Raw genomic sequence first — 14554 nt, 5'->3', positions numbered from 1 at the left:
GGTTCTATGTAAATCTGACTTTGGTGGTAGGAAAAAAATGCTTTTTGCTCATAAATGACCATGCATGTATAGAAACTCTAGCCTAATCATATACATGTACATCCATATATCATGATACGTGCTACATTTGTCATGAATATAAGTGATTTGATCATTAAACAAAGTAAAAATAGTAACAATAGTTGACTTATTGCTTTCTTGTTCATACTTTACATAATGTCTTTTAAAGTAAACTTCAACCCGATGGCAGTCAGCTTATTATCTTTATTGAACAAAAGAAGAAACAAAAGCTCAGAAAGGTCGACTAATTGGCTGAAGGTTAAGCAATCGATAATCACAGGGCTGGTGTTTAAATTCAGCCCTCTCTTATTTCTTGACCTTAACCAGTAAGCAGACTGCCACATCTTTATGGCCAAGAAAGGTAGATAAGTAGCTCCTGAAGGCAGACTATTTGTTTCAGAAGGGAGCATTTCAAATATAGGCAAAAGTGCACATAAATGATGCAAGAGGCATTTACAAACTGGGGCATAAACACAAAGTTTTTGCAGTGTCTACAAGGCCCAAGGCAACTGTTGAGTAGAAAATCTTCATCTGTATTGCAAATAATATCTCTGTGTTTATCTATAAACATGAACATAACATAATATTACAGATGACTGACTACATGATTTTATGGGGAAAACAATGAAAGCACAGAAGTTCAAGAGAGCAGGAAAAATTGTGAGTTAGAGTTCATAGAAAGCTTTATGAATTTTTCAGCACTCTAATGTAAATCCCAGAGGGTGAAATACTTGAATTGAGACAGTTTCCTTCAAACATCTTGAGAAAATCTTGACGTCTTAATTCATTTCTTGAGTTTGAATATTCTAGGCTAGTCTGGAGACATTGTAATAGCCTGGGCAAACATTTTTTTTATTTCACTATAGATACCAATATTTGTGCTACAAGCTGCTGCCGGAATTGGTTGCTATTTATTTATTTCCTACAGATCAAATTATGGCCTAGACATAACATGCTTGCTGGTGAAATGCTTCTTGTGTTCCTAAGCAAATGAAAAAAGCTTCCATTTTAAAAGCATCCTTTTGCTATATGACTGGTTTAATTCATGCTATAAATGTGATATGTAACAACTTGATATTAATGTCTATATATGGATAGTGGAAGAGCAAATGAGGCAAATAGTAAATAAATCAAGAAAGAATGTTAAAATACTGTGTCCAGTTCTTGTTCAACCACTTAACTTCCTGAGCTTCAGTTTTATTTCCCCTGGTATTTATAACTCTTTTATTGAATTGACATTAGAGAAAACTAATGTAATATAAATGGATCTCTGTAAAACCAAAGGATCACACAAACATTTTCTATTAATGTAGGATTACTTGGTAGCAAACAGTATTCTCCTGGTTTATCTTATCTCTGAGAAAAATGGTAAACAGAACAGGGGGATTTAAAAATAAAATTATAACACACACAAACATAAGATACAAACATATATTCAAGGAGAAAAGTAACACTTTGGAACATCTCACAGCAATGTATCTACAATATAACATGGGGAAACATTTTTGAGTCTGGAACATCTAATGGGTTATCCTTCAGGGACTAGAGTGAGTCTAAAGTGTTAAGATATCATGTAGTTCCTAGGTGGTGGTTACTGTTCACTCTTCGCTGGAGATTGGAATTAAAAAGCATGATTTAAGCCTTAGCTCTACTGCACACTCTATAGATTTAATTTACCTGAGCCTCCATTTTTCATTATTAAAAACATAATTTTCCCTTACATTTCCATTATCATGGGCCAAGAAGCCAATGCATGTAAAAAGTCTTTGCAAATTTCAATGTTTCTTTTTTTTTTACAGAAAACCTATTATTATAATAGTTCACTTAGATATCTAGATACCCTTTCAAAATGACAGTTTTATCTCACTGTAGGAAAAAAATGGGGCAATGGAACTAAAAAAATCTAGTAAATAGAATTTGCTTTACAAGTGTTTTCTGGCTTGTTTCCTGCAACACGTGAGGCTAAAGCTTAATAAATCAAATTGTGCCTAAAGATAAGCAAGTTTTCCAAAATAATATTTTCTATACAATAATCTCTACACTCATTAGAATTAAGGGTTCTGGGTGGCTGAGGGGATATTGAATAATGGTAAAGAGACCAAGGCATTTTGGTGGTGGGCATGAAGCATGTAAAATAATAATATCTTGTTATTTTATTGATTCTATTTTAAATAAAATAAATCCAGAAATACATGCAGAGATGGCCTCATTTTGAAAAACAAATTCATCGCTTAAATTCGGGAGAGCATATTTTAAAGATTTATTATGGAATAAACCATAAAAAAGAAACCTGTCAGTCTGGTAAGTTGCAAAATTAACTGATTTTCAATAGAAAAAAAAAGATTAGTCTTCTTAAATGTTACAGGAAATGGAGAGCAGTCATAGTGGGAAGTTGACAATTCTAGGCATATTGTATAGGAGACAAGGATTAGGAGTTACTTGGCTGCAGATAAATGGTGGCTTTCTCTTATTAACAATGAATAAAAACAGGACATTTCTTTTCCATTTTTATCTTTCTTACAGTATATATGTATACAAAACGTATAAAATAGTCTAGCATTTTATTTATCTTTATGTTTTCTGTTATCGAGTATTTGTAGACACAGGAAAAGAATGAGTCAATGATGCTTCCGCATTAGGTCACTTCCCATATGATTGTTATTTGTTTATTATTTTCCAACTTAGAAACATACATGATTAGAACTCATTTCTCTGTCACATGAATATTATCATGGATTTAGACATACTCCACTGTGCTGCTCCAGAATGGCCTCAAATGTATTTTCAAATTCTTAGCCATATGAAGAGCTTTGACATACTTTTTTATTTTAAACAAAATCACTGCTGAAGGTATTATCTATTCTGTTTTCCAGCAATGTGTTATAAAAAATAAAGGGGTCTGTACTAAATATTTCCCTTAGAAGTTAGCACCAAAGAAATTTTGTCTTTGGTTTCTGTGCTGATTATTTTTATCAGGCAGCACAAACCTATATTCCAGTCTGTTAACAGAGACCTTGGTTGATTGGTTCACCTTGGTTAAGCCTAGGGCAGTTGAGTTCATAACAGAAAGGACACTGCAAATATCTGTTGAATGAATAGGTCAATAACCATTTCTCATTTTACACTCAGTGATAGAAAGCTTAGGGTTAAATGGTGCACTGTAATAGTCTTTGTTCTTGGTATATTTATTATAGTCCTCAATAATTCTGCTTTTTTAAAAAAATTCTCTTTAAACAATCTTGCTGAATATATTTTAATTATAAGCTACAGCAAACACTTTTGGAAACTGGTACAGAATGCCATTAAATAAAATACATTTTTTCTAGATAACAAAAGATAAAATAACTTCAAGGATTCTTTTCGTGTCTAACAACTTAGAAAATTAAGCCTATTTCAGTGGGTTACTATGTAGCCATGTTTTCTAAACAAGATTAAATTTCAACACAAAAAAAGCAACACAATTAAAAACATATAAACAGGCAAACAAAACAAAGATAGTTGTACTTCATTTCTTTTTATTATAAGAGAAGAGAATCTACATATCTAAGAAATGTTGAAAAATTTGTGACGTAGAAAACATTGCTATTTTAAAACTTCCAAAAGAGAAATTGAATATTAGCATCTCAAAATATAAAATAGAAATCTGAAATCTCTCAGTTTGAGGCTTTATAAAATCATGGTTTCTAGGTCATTCTTTATGTGAAGAGAAAGATAAATCTAAGCCTAAGTCTTAGAGTGATGAAAGGTGAATAAAATTTGTTGCCGTGTTTAGTTATCAGTCAGGGAAGCTATCACTCTGGTTTAAAACAAAAACTCCAAAGCTCTTGATTCCATACCAGCTAACATCTTGGTCTCATTATAGGAATAAAACAATGAATCCCATGTCAGATTCAAGCAGAAACTCTCTCAGGCAGGGAAGAACAAGTAAGTTCTTGGATTTTTTTTTTTGCTTTCTCTACACCAAGCTTACTCCTGGCTCTGTGCTTAGAAACCAGTTCTAGAAGGCTCTGAGGATACAGGCACATGTGGTCCCAGGGATAGAACCTGGGTCAGTTGCCTTACAGGCAAGTATCCTATATGTTGTACTATTACTTGATCCCTCTTAGGTTTCTTAGTTTTCACTACAGTTCACCCTGGAGAGGAGGATGGAATTCATAGCCCTATGAAAGTTTGCAATGCTCAAACTACTATTCATTAGCTCTATTGAAGATAAGACAAAGCAAGACTTCTTCAGCGTATATTTATTTATTATTTGTAACAGTGCATTACTGACCCTTAATCAAGCCTTTTTTAAATATTAGCAATGACACTTGCCAGTTTTTAGATACTTTTTAAAACATCTACTTCCATTTTAATAATCACATGTGTGTATTCTTAATTAATAGTTTTGAGATAGGATCAAAGGAGAGTAAGAGCCTGAGGTTTTTAAGTGGTTTGGACTATAGCATTAAGGGCACACAAGGGTCCCTAGCACCCTTGGAATGACCTTGGTATCCCAGAGAACTGTATGGTCTGAGTAGCTCCACATCTTCAGACCCAAGCTCTGAACCATCTAACCTGAGTGACTGAGCATAGCTGGAAATGGTTCAAGGTCCCCTGAACTCTATTTGGAAGCCCTGTTGCTACTCATTAACAAAGACATTTTAGGGGAAAATGAGAGCTTGCTAATAACAGTACTTCCTTAGTGGGAGAGTCCATGGATGTTTGTCTAACAAGGGATGTGACTCTGGCATTTAATTAGCCGTAAGAACACAGCATACTTCTAGGAATATGAGTCACAGCACCTGTTCTTGCTCCTTGCAGGAATTTTGAGCATGTAAAATAGACATTAAGGGTATAATGATCTATTGAGACTCCATTTAATTTCTCTTACTTTTCTAAAAATTGTGTTTCTAAATTTAGAAAATATAATGCTATTGTGAGCTTTGAAATGCTGAAGAACATGCCAATACTTAGATCACATGTCTAAAATTTCATACATTGTATTTTAAAAAGATGAAAACGCCGGAGAGAAAGCACAGCGGTAAGGCTTTTGCTTAGATGCAGAAGGACAGTGATCTGAATCTGGGCATTCCATACGGTCCCCCGAGCCTGCCAGGAGCGATGTCTGAGCATAGAGCCAGGAGTAACCCCGAGCGCTGCCGGGTGTGACCCAAAAACCAAAAAAATAAAATAAAATAAAAAATAAAAAGATGAAAACATCTCAAGTAAACTCCAAAGACATATTAAAGCATAAGAGCCAGTTAGTTGCAAGTATTTGCAAACTTCCAGGAACTACCTTTATTTGGATCTTCAATTAGGATTTCAATCAAACATGTATTTTTAAACTTTGACAGGAAGGTTTTCTTTGGGAATTACTAGATAAATCTGTTATCAAACTAGATTTTGAGACTCATTGACTTTTTTTTACTAGCATATATTTAAGGCAACATTTTCTTTCCTTTCCAATATTTAACAAGAGATACGTTTAGGGAACCATATTAATTTAATACACTGGCAATGTAAATCAGGAAATATTTTTTAAAAATCACACTGAAATATGTTTGAGCATAGAGTGATAGCTAGTAGAGCAGTCAGGATGCTTTCCTTGCATACAGCCAATGGTTCAATGAGTTTAATGGTTCATTGGGTTCAATGATAGTAGTGCCGCATAGGAGTGATGTCTGAGCACAAGACCGGAAGTAATTCTGATTCACCTCTGGGTGTGGCCCAAAAATTAAAAAAGAAGGAAAGAAGTAAAACCCTTAATAAATTTTAGAATGAAAATGTATCTGCCCAAACCCTTTGAAAATAGACAAATTATTAGAATACAATATAAATAACCTCAAGTAATAATACATTTTATTGCGATATTTATTGGTAGCATTTGATAAATGTATTTAATTTTTTCATAATAATATTGATAAACAGTATTGGTTTAAACACAAATTTCTCAGGAAGATGTTTTTATTTTCCTCTGAGTTTAATGACAGATAATTCAATGATAGTGACAGAATGCTAACATTTTAAGACTTTTGTTTTTGTAAATTAACCCCTTGTATTAAAGTAATGTCCTTGTAAAATCTCCAAATACTTTTTAACTACAATAATATTAAATATGTGAGGTAGTGGTTTAAAATATCATATAGTTATTTATAATTAAAATACACATTAAATTTATGCTTTTAAAATTAAAAAGACATTATTAATTTGTAATATTGGTTCCATCATTTTTTGGTTATTTTTGTTTCCTAAGACAGAGCATATTTCCAAAGTTCTTCTTTGGAACACTAGTATTGCAAAGTTGCTTATAACACGTTCTTCATTAAATAAATTATCAAAATTCTATATATGTATATGTTGGTCTGGAGAGATAACATAGGAGGTAAGACACTGTACTGCATGTAGTTACATTGGCTGCAACCTGGGTTCAAGTTTCTGGAACCAGATACAGATTTCAGAGCACAGACAAGGATCAGTCCTGAGCACAGAGTTAAGAACAACCCTTGAGCACTCTGGGTATGCCCCACAAACTCTACACATTAAAAGGAATAACTTATATTTATTTCATTTCAAATGGGCTAATATTTTAGATGCACTCTAAGTGTTTACTAATAAAATGGTACATTTATTATATTTCTACGTTGAAAGTGGGAAAAAGGAAAAGTTTTGGGATGGTGCAATGTTAGTCTTGGACTCATATTACTGAGTTTGAGGAAAGAATCCATGTTACTTACACTATACAGTTTACAGTTGTGTGTATTTTGCATATATTAGAACTCTTCCACCACCACCAAGTGATGAAATTAAACAAAAGTTGCAATTATAGTATATAGAAAGCTATGAATGAAAGATTTATTTGTTTATGTGGAATTTCCCAAAGGTATTGACCACTAAACAATTGATTGTAAGTACACCACTTGAGTCCCATCACATAAAAAATATTAACACATTAGAAACATTAGAATGGGATCTAGTAGAGTGACCAAAAGGCTGAGTGTATACTTTGTGTATAGGAAATCCTTGTCACATTCTTGGCACCATATTGGTACCCGGAGCAGTAAGCTGTGAGTAACCATTGAGGCCTTCAGTGTAACCTCAAAACAAAAACTAACCAAAAAGGGAAATTACTAAGATGAAAAATAGAAAAAAAATGAATCCTATCAATTCTAAAGTCTGAAGATCTGAGTTATCTATAAATGGAATTTCTGATTTAAAAATAATTGATATAACTGTGATATCAAAATATTGTTAAAGTACAATTTAAGAAGAAGTAAATAGAATTCCATATTTTAAAATATCCTAAGCAATGCTTTATGACTGAAATTTGACATACACTTCATACCAAATGCACGATAACTAAGTTGAAGTTTTAGTTTTAAAAGAAAGCACCTTTACATATCATAACTGACCTTAAGGTGTAATTACATTTTTATTCAAAACTATAACATTTAAGAATTTCTTAAAATCCTATTTATATTTTGATTAATTATATCTAAAAGAAAATTTATATCAATTAAGAATACTTATCAAGAAAATGTTTTCACATTTGTTTCACATTTTACATGAAAATTTCTAAAACTTTTTATGCTCATTGTGACATTTTACTCTCTGATACAATTATATTAAAAGAAAATTTGATTATTTTAAAAATTAAATTGTAAATACCTTTTTAGTGATACTTTAAAGTCTGACTGTCATACTATTTATAGCTCCTCTTTCTTTCTAGATTGTTTTTAGACTAGAAAACTTTCTATTGTTGACTTACATAAAATTAAAACAAGAACATTTGCATTTATTACAATACACTTCCAAAAATTGCATTAATTTTCCTTGATGCCCATTAGTCTGATAAATGTTTTGTCATTTGTACCATTTGCACTGTCAAAACAAGTTAATTATATCTTACTGACATTTTTGACAATTGTTGAAACTCAGGCAGAAAGGAAAGTATCTTACTTGCCTCCCCAAAATTCTCTCTCTCCAATTGAGAGTTTCCACTAAGAGCACATAAAAGCACATAAAAGAAGCATTATAACAATTGACTGAGGATTGATCAATGGTGAAAAATTGAGTTCAACCAAACTCTTTTGAAGAGATGTTAATATTTTATGGTAGAAAATGTTATGTACCTGCATAATCTGTTCTTGCATAATGCCCATCTTCAGATTTCGTAGTTGTAGTTGTGTTATCTGTATTTAAAAATAATAATGATTGACAAACTATTGCTTAAATACATTAGGTCAACCTTATTTATCTATATCTCTAACAAAACCATTATTGATATCAACAGAAATTTTACATATTTAGCTATAAATATTTATATAAACGTACTTAACAATATTGTCCTCTGTTTGAGAGCAAGTAATAAAATAATACCAGTTTTCTAAGATTTGGAGCAAGTTTTAAATATAGTCAAGATAAGCTGGGTAAAACAATAACTGAAAAAAAGTAAAGGATTTCTAAATAGAAAACAAAAAATTCTAGTATCCATTTTAGTAAAAAATATACATGAAAATTTTCTATTGAAATGACACAAAAATGTTAGAAGACTTTGAAAATCCTAAGTTTTTATCCATAGTTACAGAAGGTTAATTTTTTTTTTGTTTTTGGGCCACACCCAGTAATACTCAGGGGTTACTCCTGGCTATGTGCTCAGAAATTGCTCCTGGCTCAGAGGACCATATGGGATGCCAGGGATCACACTGAGGTCCGTCCTGGATCTGCTGTGTGCAAGGCAAATGACCTACTGCTGAGCTATCAGTAGCCCTATAGAAGCTTAATTTTTATATTCAAATTATTTTATAATCTTTAAATTATTCTTTGCTAAATATGATTTTGAATTTTTCTTCTTGAAGGAGAATAGTTTTCATTTTAGAAATATTGGCATCTGTGCCTGTATCATTGTGAAGATATAATCCCATTACATAAAAATAAACGAACTGTTACCAAAATTTCTATGACTACAACAAATGCTACCATAGATTCAACATCCATTATAAATAAGAATTATCTTTTGGAAAGAAAATAGCTGTCTAATAAAGAGTTATATTCACTTTTCATTCCTACACAAAAACTAAAAACATTCCCTGAAATAAATTTTGGTAAAAACATTACCTTCACATCGACCCAAAGACATGACTTCAATTTTCTCCTGTTTCTGACACGATGCTTCTTTGATTTGACATGCATTATCATAAGATTTCCCATCAGAAGCACAGAGGGGGTTGAAGTTGGTTTGAGAGCAGTCAATGTTGCACACGCACCTGAAAAAGAGAAGTAAAAATATGTAACATCAATAGTATTGTTACCACATTATAAATAAAACAATTGTGGAAGAATTGCTATGTTGGCTAAATGTGAGTTGTCAAAACTGAATTGTATCCTTGCAGAGAAGTCCCTTCACCTTTCTACCAGAAATGAAAAGAAACAGACTTAGTGAAAAATAATTCAAGAAACTGAGTAATCGATGAAAAATTAAAAAGAAAAGCTCAGAGAATCTTCATCAGTTAATCAGTTACTTGCAAATTTCAAAGCATGCATATACACTTGTATGCTGATGCCTGCAGAATTTGAATAAGCTAAAAAGCTCTGAAACTGCTGTTCAATTTTTCTTAAAGGAAAAATTTCTGTGTTATTTATTTTCTCAGTATATTTGAATGGCGAAATTATGAAGAAAATGATTCAGGGGACATTTAAGATAAAGTAAGCAAGGAGATTATTTGGAATGCCATCAGAAGTTAAGCTTCTTCATATTCTTGAGACTGCACAAAAAATAAACAAGAATCTTCAGTGGTCTAGAACGTTTCTGGGCATGCTAAAACCCTCTGAGAATCAAATGTAAGCAGAAATTTTCTCAGAAATATCTATACTCATAGAAACAACAGTTGCATGAAGTTTCAGTAATTTCCTCGACCACTTGAAACAATTTCCAGGATTTCTTCCCGAGATATACAGCATCCTTTTTTCTATATTTTTTAACATTAAATGCAAATTTATTATCAGTATTTATTTATCCTATCACACACATTGAAAATCAGTGAATTAATAAGATAACTAGGTATGTCTCTTGAAAAATTAGACGTTTAAAACTCACCATGTATATAATTTGCTGTATGTTCTTGTAATTCTCTGTATTTTTACAACCTACTCAGTATTCTGCATTGTTTTATACATTTGAAAATGTTATTGTCTTAGAATATAACTTGATACTTAAAATTTTTATTTATATTCATATTAATTTCCTAAATATATACTTTCCCAAGTGGTGAACCATGCATTTAATTTCCATATATTTTACTTGGAGCTGGACATATAATATAATGATAACAATAAAAGCCAGCTTGTTTCATGCTGGGTTTTTAACATTCATTGCTTTATTTGATCTTCAGAACAGTCATTTCATAGACCAATGATATTACATAAGGTCAGGGAGCTAGTAAATTGTGGAACAAAGACTACCTATGGATGTGTTAAAGTAAAATATAATCCTTTTTTCTCAGCACAGTCTATGTATTAGAATCCCATGGGAGACCTTTTAAATATACAATTTATAAGTAGATTTCTGGGTCCCAGAAAATCCAGAGAAAGATTATAAATTCTTAAGCAATCTCCCTGGCACCAAACTCAGAATTACTGCTCCATCAGTTTGTCGACGGAATACGAGAGGGTTTGTGACCAGACATGCTTCTTAGAATGTTGCCCTGAGACCAATTGTATAAGGATAACAGCTAGAGATACAGACCTGCCTCTGATGTGTGAGGCCCTGGGTTCAATTTCTAGCAGGGAAAGAAAAGGACGTGTGCTAGATTATTTTTAAAATTTGTGTCCTTTATTTCGATTATATATCTGTGTTAGTAATGCATGGTTATTTTTACTTTCACCTATTTGGAAAACAATGAGGACAGATGGTAACCAGCTTAAGATGCTTAAGTCACTGAGGTGTGGTTTTTCTACCTGGTCTGTGATGTGCCCTATGATGACAGCCACAGGGATTATGACATTAGAAACTGAGCTGATTCTTAACATCAAAAAATTTGAAATAAGGATCTACAGAGATGTTGGAAAGAGCTTTTGATCCTTTTCCTAGTGGATTGAGAGAAAGTGACAGTGTAGAACAGTCAACTATTGTATTAAAGAGGGAAAACATTTTGCATTTTAAAACAAGTTCTATTTAACTTCAAGCCTCTTTAGATTTCAATAATTGTTTTATTTAGACTTTACAAGCTGGCTTCCTAGAAGATACTAAAAATAATCATCTGTTAATATCTGAAAAATAGATACTTCTATTATCTATCTAACTAAATGACAAATTATACTATTTCAACTTAAATTTTAGAATCAAACTAAATTTCAAATAGCAAATTAAAGATGTCAAGGCTTTGTAATCTCTAAATGAAGTCACAAGTGCTTAGGTATGCATGACCAAAAAAAAAAAAACAAAAAACAAAAAACAAAAAAACCAAAAAACCAACTAGCCACCCACTACCTACCCAATAAAGCCCCAAATCAGTAAATGGGAAGTAGATTTCTGTATTGTTTCATGGCATGACAAAAATGTAGGATAAGTATAGATAAGAAAAAGACAAAAACCAGTTAGTTGAATGGTTTAATAAAGGTTATTTTTTTTATTTATAAGCACCAATTTTAACCATTGTTAAGAATAGTTTACAAGATCATTCACATCCTATTGGTTTCTTTTTTTTTTCTTTTACTAATATGATCATTGTACAATAGCAGCTAATTTGCTGCCAGCATCTTCCCTTTTCTTTCTGAATATTACTTAGGGCATCCCTCTCAGATTTGCTTCTTTGTGGAAATTTCTGGATTTTACCACCTCAATGAAAACTTTTATGAAATGACTTTGAAAAGATACATGGAAATTTGGCATTTATATTCTCTCTCTTTTATTATTTATGTGTTATACCTGGCTGTATTCAGAATGAACTCCAGTTTTGTGCCCACTTCTGGCAGTGCTAATGGACTATATACAGTGCTGGGGAACAAATTAGGACCAATCATATACACACAGAGACTGTTACACCTGTGAGATCATTCCATCTCCAAAGCACTGATTTATATTATTTTTTAAATTTTTTATAAAGACCATTGTGAATTATAAGTCCTTCATAATTGGATTGCAAGCATAGTGACAGTGAATTAGGGTCTCCCCACCACCAGTGTTGACCTCCCTCCCCCATAGTTCTAAGCATGCATCCCATACATCCACCCTTAGACCCCTGGAATGCTAATGTAACAGGTCCATTTTAAGTTTAGATTGTTATTGTTTGGGTCTCTTGATTCAATTGACCTTGACTTTGGTTTATGTATTTAGTTCTGACCTCTTTTTTCCCTCCCTGATTTATATTCTTATCTCAAAAGGAGGGTCTAGAATATTCTTGAGATTTTCGTAAGTTACGGTTTGCTGAAATAAAATAAAAAAATGTTTAATTATACTTATATGATTATCTAATGTAATTTCATCTTTATGCCTCTTATTTCCTCCCACCTCTTATGAACTGGCATGTATTAAACAAATGTATGAGTATAATAAAGTTTTGTTTATGAATTTTTGAAATTATTATGAACTGGAAGATTTTGAAAAATGTGATTTTTTTTCAGTATTAAAAAAAGCTGAGATTTTGCTAGTTTGGTGTTTATGTAAGACCAACTAAACTGTTTATTTGGTCAATGTTTACAGCTATTTATATAGTAAACAAAATCTGTTTTTTACTATTATTATTTAGAAAACTTTGCAGAATTCCAGGAGTAAGTGCTAAAATGCTAAATTTTATTCGACCTCAGTTGATAGAGGCAATATGTCCTTGTGTTTTCTGTACCACTGATAACATATAAATTGATCTTTCAGTAAATCATGTTGTTCAGTAATTAAACTAACTACATACATATAGTAATATAACATGGTCTTAATTTCTTAGAGAAAAGATAGCAGTAACATAGATTCCACCATAAAAGAGATATAGAATGGATGGCTAAATACTTTTCTTAGAAAATATTAAATATCCTTACTGAGACCATATAAGCATTCAGCTGAATCTGCGGATAAGAAATTAATGATAGTAGCTTATATAATGATGTGTCTATCCCAGCGCTGTAAGCCTGATATGTTTTACTCCTTTCATCTTCTATCCTGATTATGTAGCTACTATTATGATATCCATCTCACAGATAAAAACAAAACAAAAACAAAATTTTAGGATGGAACAAGTTATCTAACTTGAACAGGACAGAACCTAATCTCAAACACAGGCAGTCTAATTCCAAAGCCTGTGGTGTTCTTCATATTATTCAGTATAAGGCAAACTAGACATTCTTGCTAATAATTAAATAAAACATATTTTGATAACTATAACTTGAACACAGATGATGTCCTTTCTAGGAATATTTATTATAATTTTTATGGAATTAAATCACAATAACTCTGTTTTCACAAAAAAGTAATGCAAACTCTTTAGTATCATAGGGATACTAATTAATACTTTGACTATAATATAGTAAGGAATTCTGAACTGAAACTTGGTGTTAGAATGAGTAACTAAACTAACAAATAACAAATAAATCTAACTACTTAAGGTATAGATTATTCATAATACCATCCTTAACAAAACTGATAAATTTGGCTTGACACAAGAAATAGAGATACTGATGAATACATATATACATAAAAGTATACATTATCATGACATTAAAATTAGAAAATTTTAGCAATAAAAAAGTCTTCAGTTCACTGCTTCAATTGACAGAATCTTCTTATTAATGTAACAGAGGTATTGTATGTGTATTTAAATGAGTGAATTTATTTGTTTATATGTATGTAGATGTGTATGTCCTTGTAGTAGCTTTGACTTCATTGTTAATGCTATTACTTACTATTTTATAGCTTTATTTTTCTGCAAAATTCTCGAGGGCAACATTATTTTTGCTTAAATCTTTGAATTGCTGGCATATAACTCAGTGCACATCTTCAATAAATACTGGTTGAGTGAATTCTGAAAGAATAGAATGTCTTTCTGGAGCTGGAGGGAGCTCAAGAAGAATCATCGTACTAGATACTTATGCATAGAAAGAATCTGTGATATGTTTCAATAAACTCTTATCTAATTTCTGCTACTTGGTAAAGAAAGTTTGTAAAGAAAGAGAAGTTCCTTGAAGAACTAAGGTTCACCTTCCTCCTATTTGTGTCTGCTCAAAGAGAATGGTATCAAAGACCAATTGTGATAAGGAAATATTTTCACTAGTCAGAATACTACTTCAATCTTATGGTGCTTGGGAACAGTTTATAAGAAGCAACGTCATTCGAAAATGGCAGTGACTTGTACATTGATTGCTATTAAGCCAGTAGAAATAAAAGGCTCTGATAAAAAAAATGACAGAATTTTCTACAGTCGAACAGTGAAATTGTAGGTCACTCTTCTTTAGCAGCTTAGATAAATGAATCTGCAGTTTTCTCTCTACAGCAATGAAAAGAAAATTTTTTAAAAACAGAAACTATCCT

General features: G+C 31.7%; 1 protein-coding gene across 1 annotated transcript in view; it reads right to left on the bottom strand.

Moving 5' to 3' along the window:
- Positions 1-14554, bottom strand: part of TMEFF2 (transmembrane protein with EGF like and two follistatin like domains 2) — a 277043-nt gene that overhangs the window by 44201 nt on the left and 218288 nt on the right. The window contains exons 6-7 of the mRNA XM_049773277.1: positions 9157-9305; positions 8172-8231 (exon numbers count right to left, since the gene is read on the bottom strand). Of these exons, the coding sequence (XP_049629234.1) occupies positions 8172-8231; positions 9157-9305 (209 nt within the window). The remainder of the gene's footprint in view (positions 1-8171; positions 8232-9156; positions 9306-14554) is intronic.

Source organism: Suncus etruscus, chromosome 5, assembly GCF_024139225.1.
Source record: "Suncus etruscus isolate mSunEtr1 chromosome 5, mSunEtr1.pri.cur, whole genome shotgun sequence".
NCBI lineage: Eukaryota > Metazoa > Chordata > Mammalia > Eulipotyphla > Soricidae > Suncus > Suncus etruscus.
The sequence above is the reverse complement of the archived record's forward strand: the minus strand, read 5'-3'. Positions and strand labels throughout refer to the sequence as shown.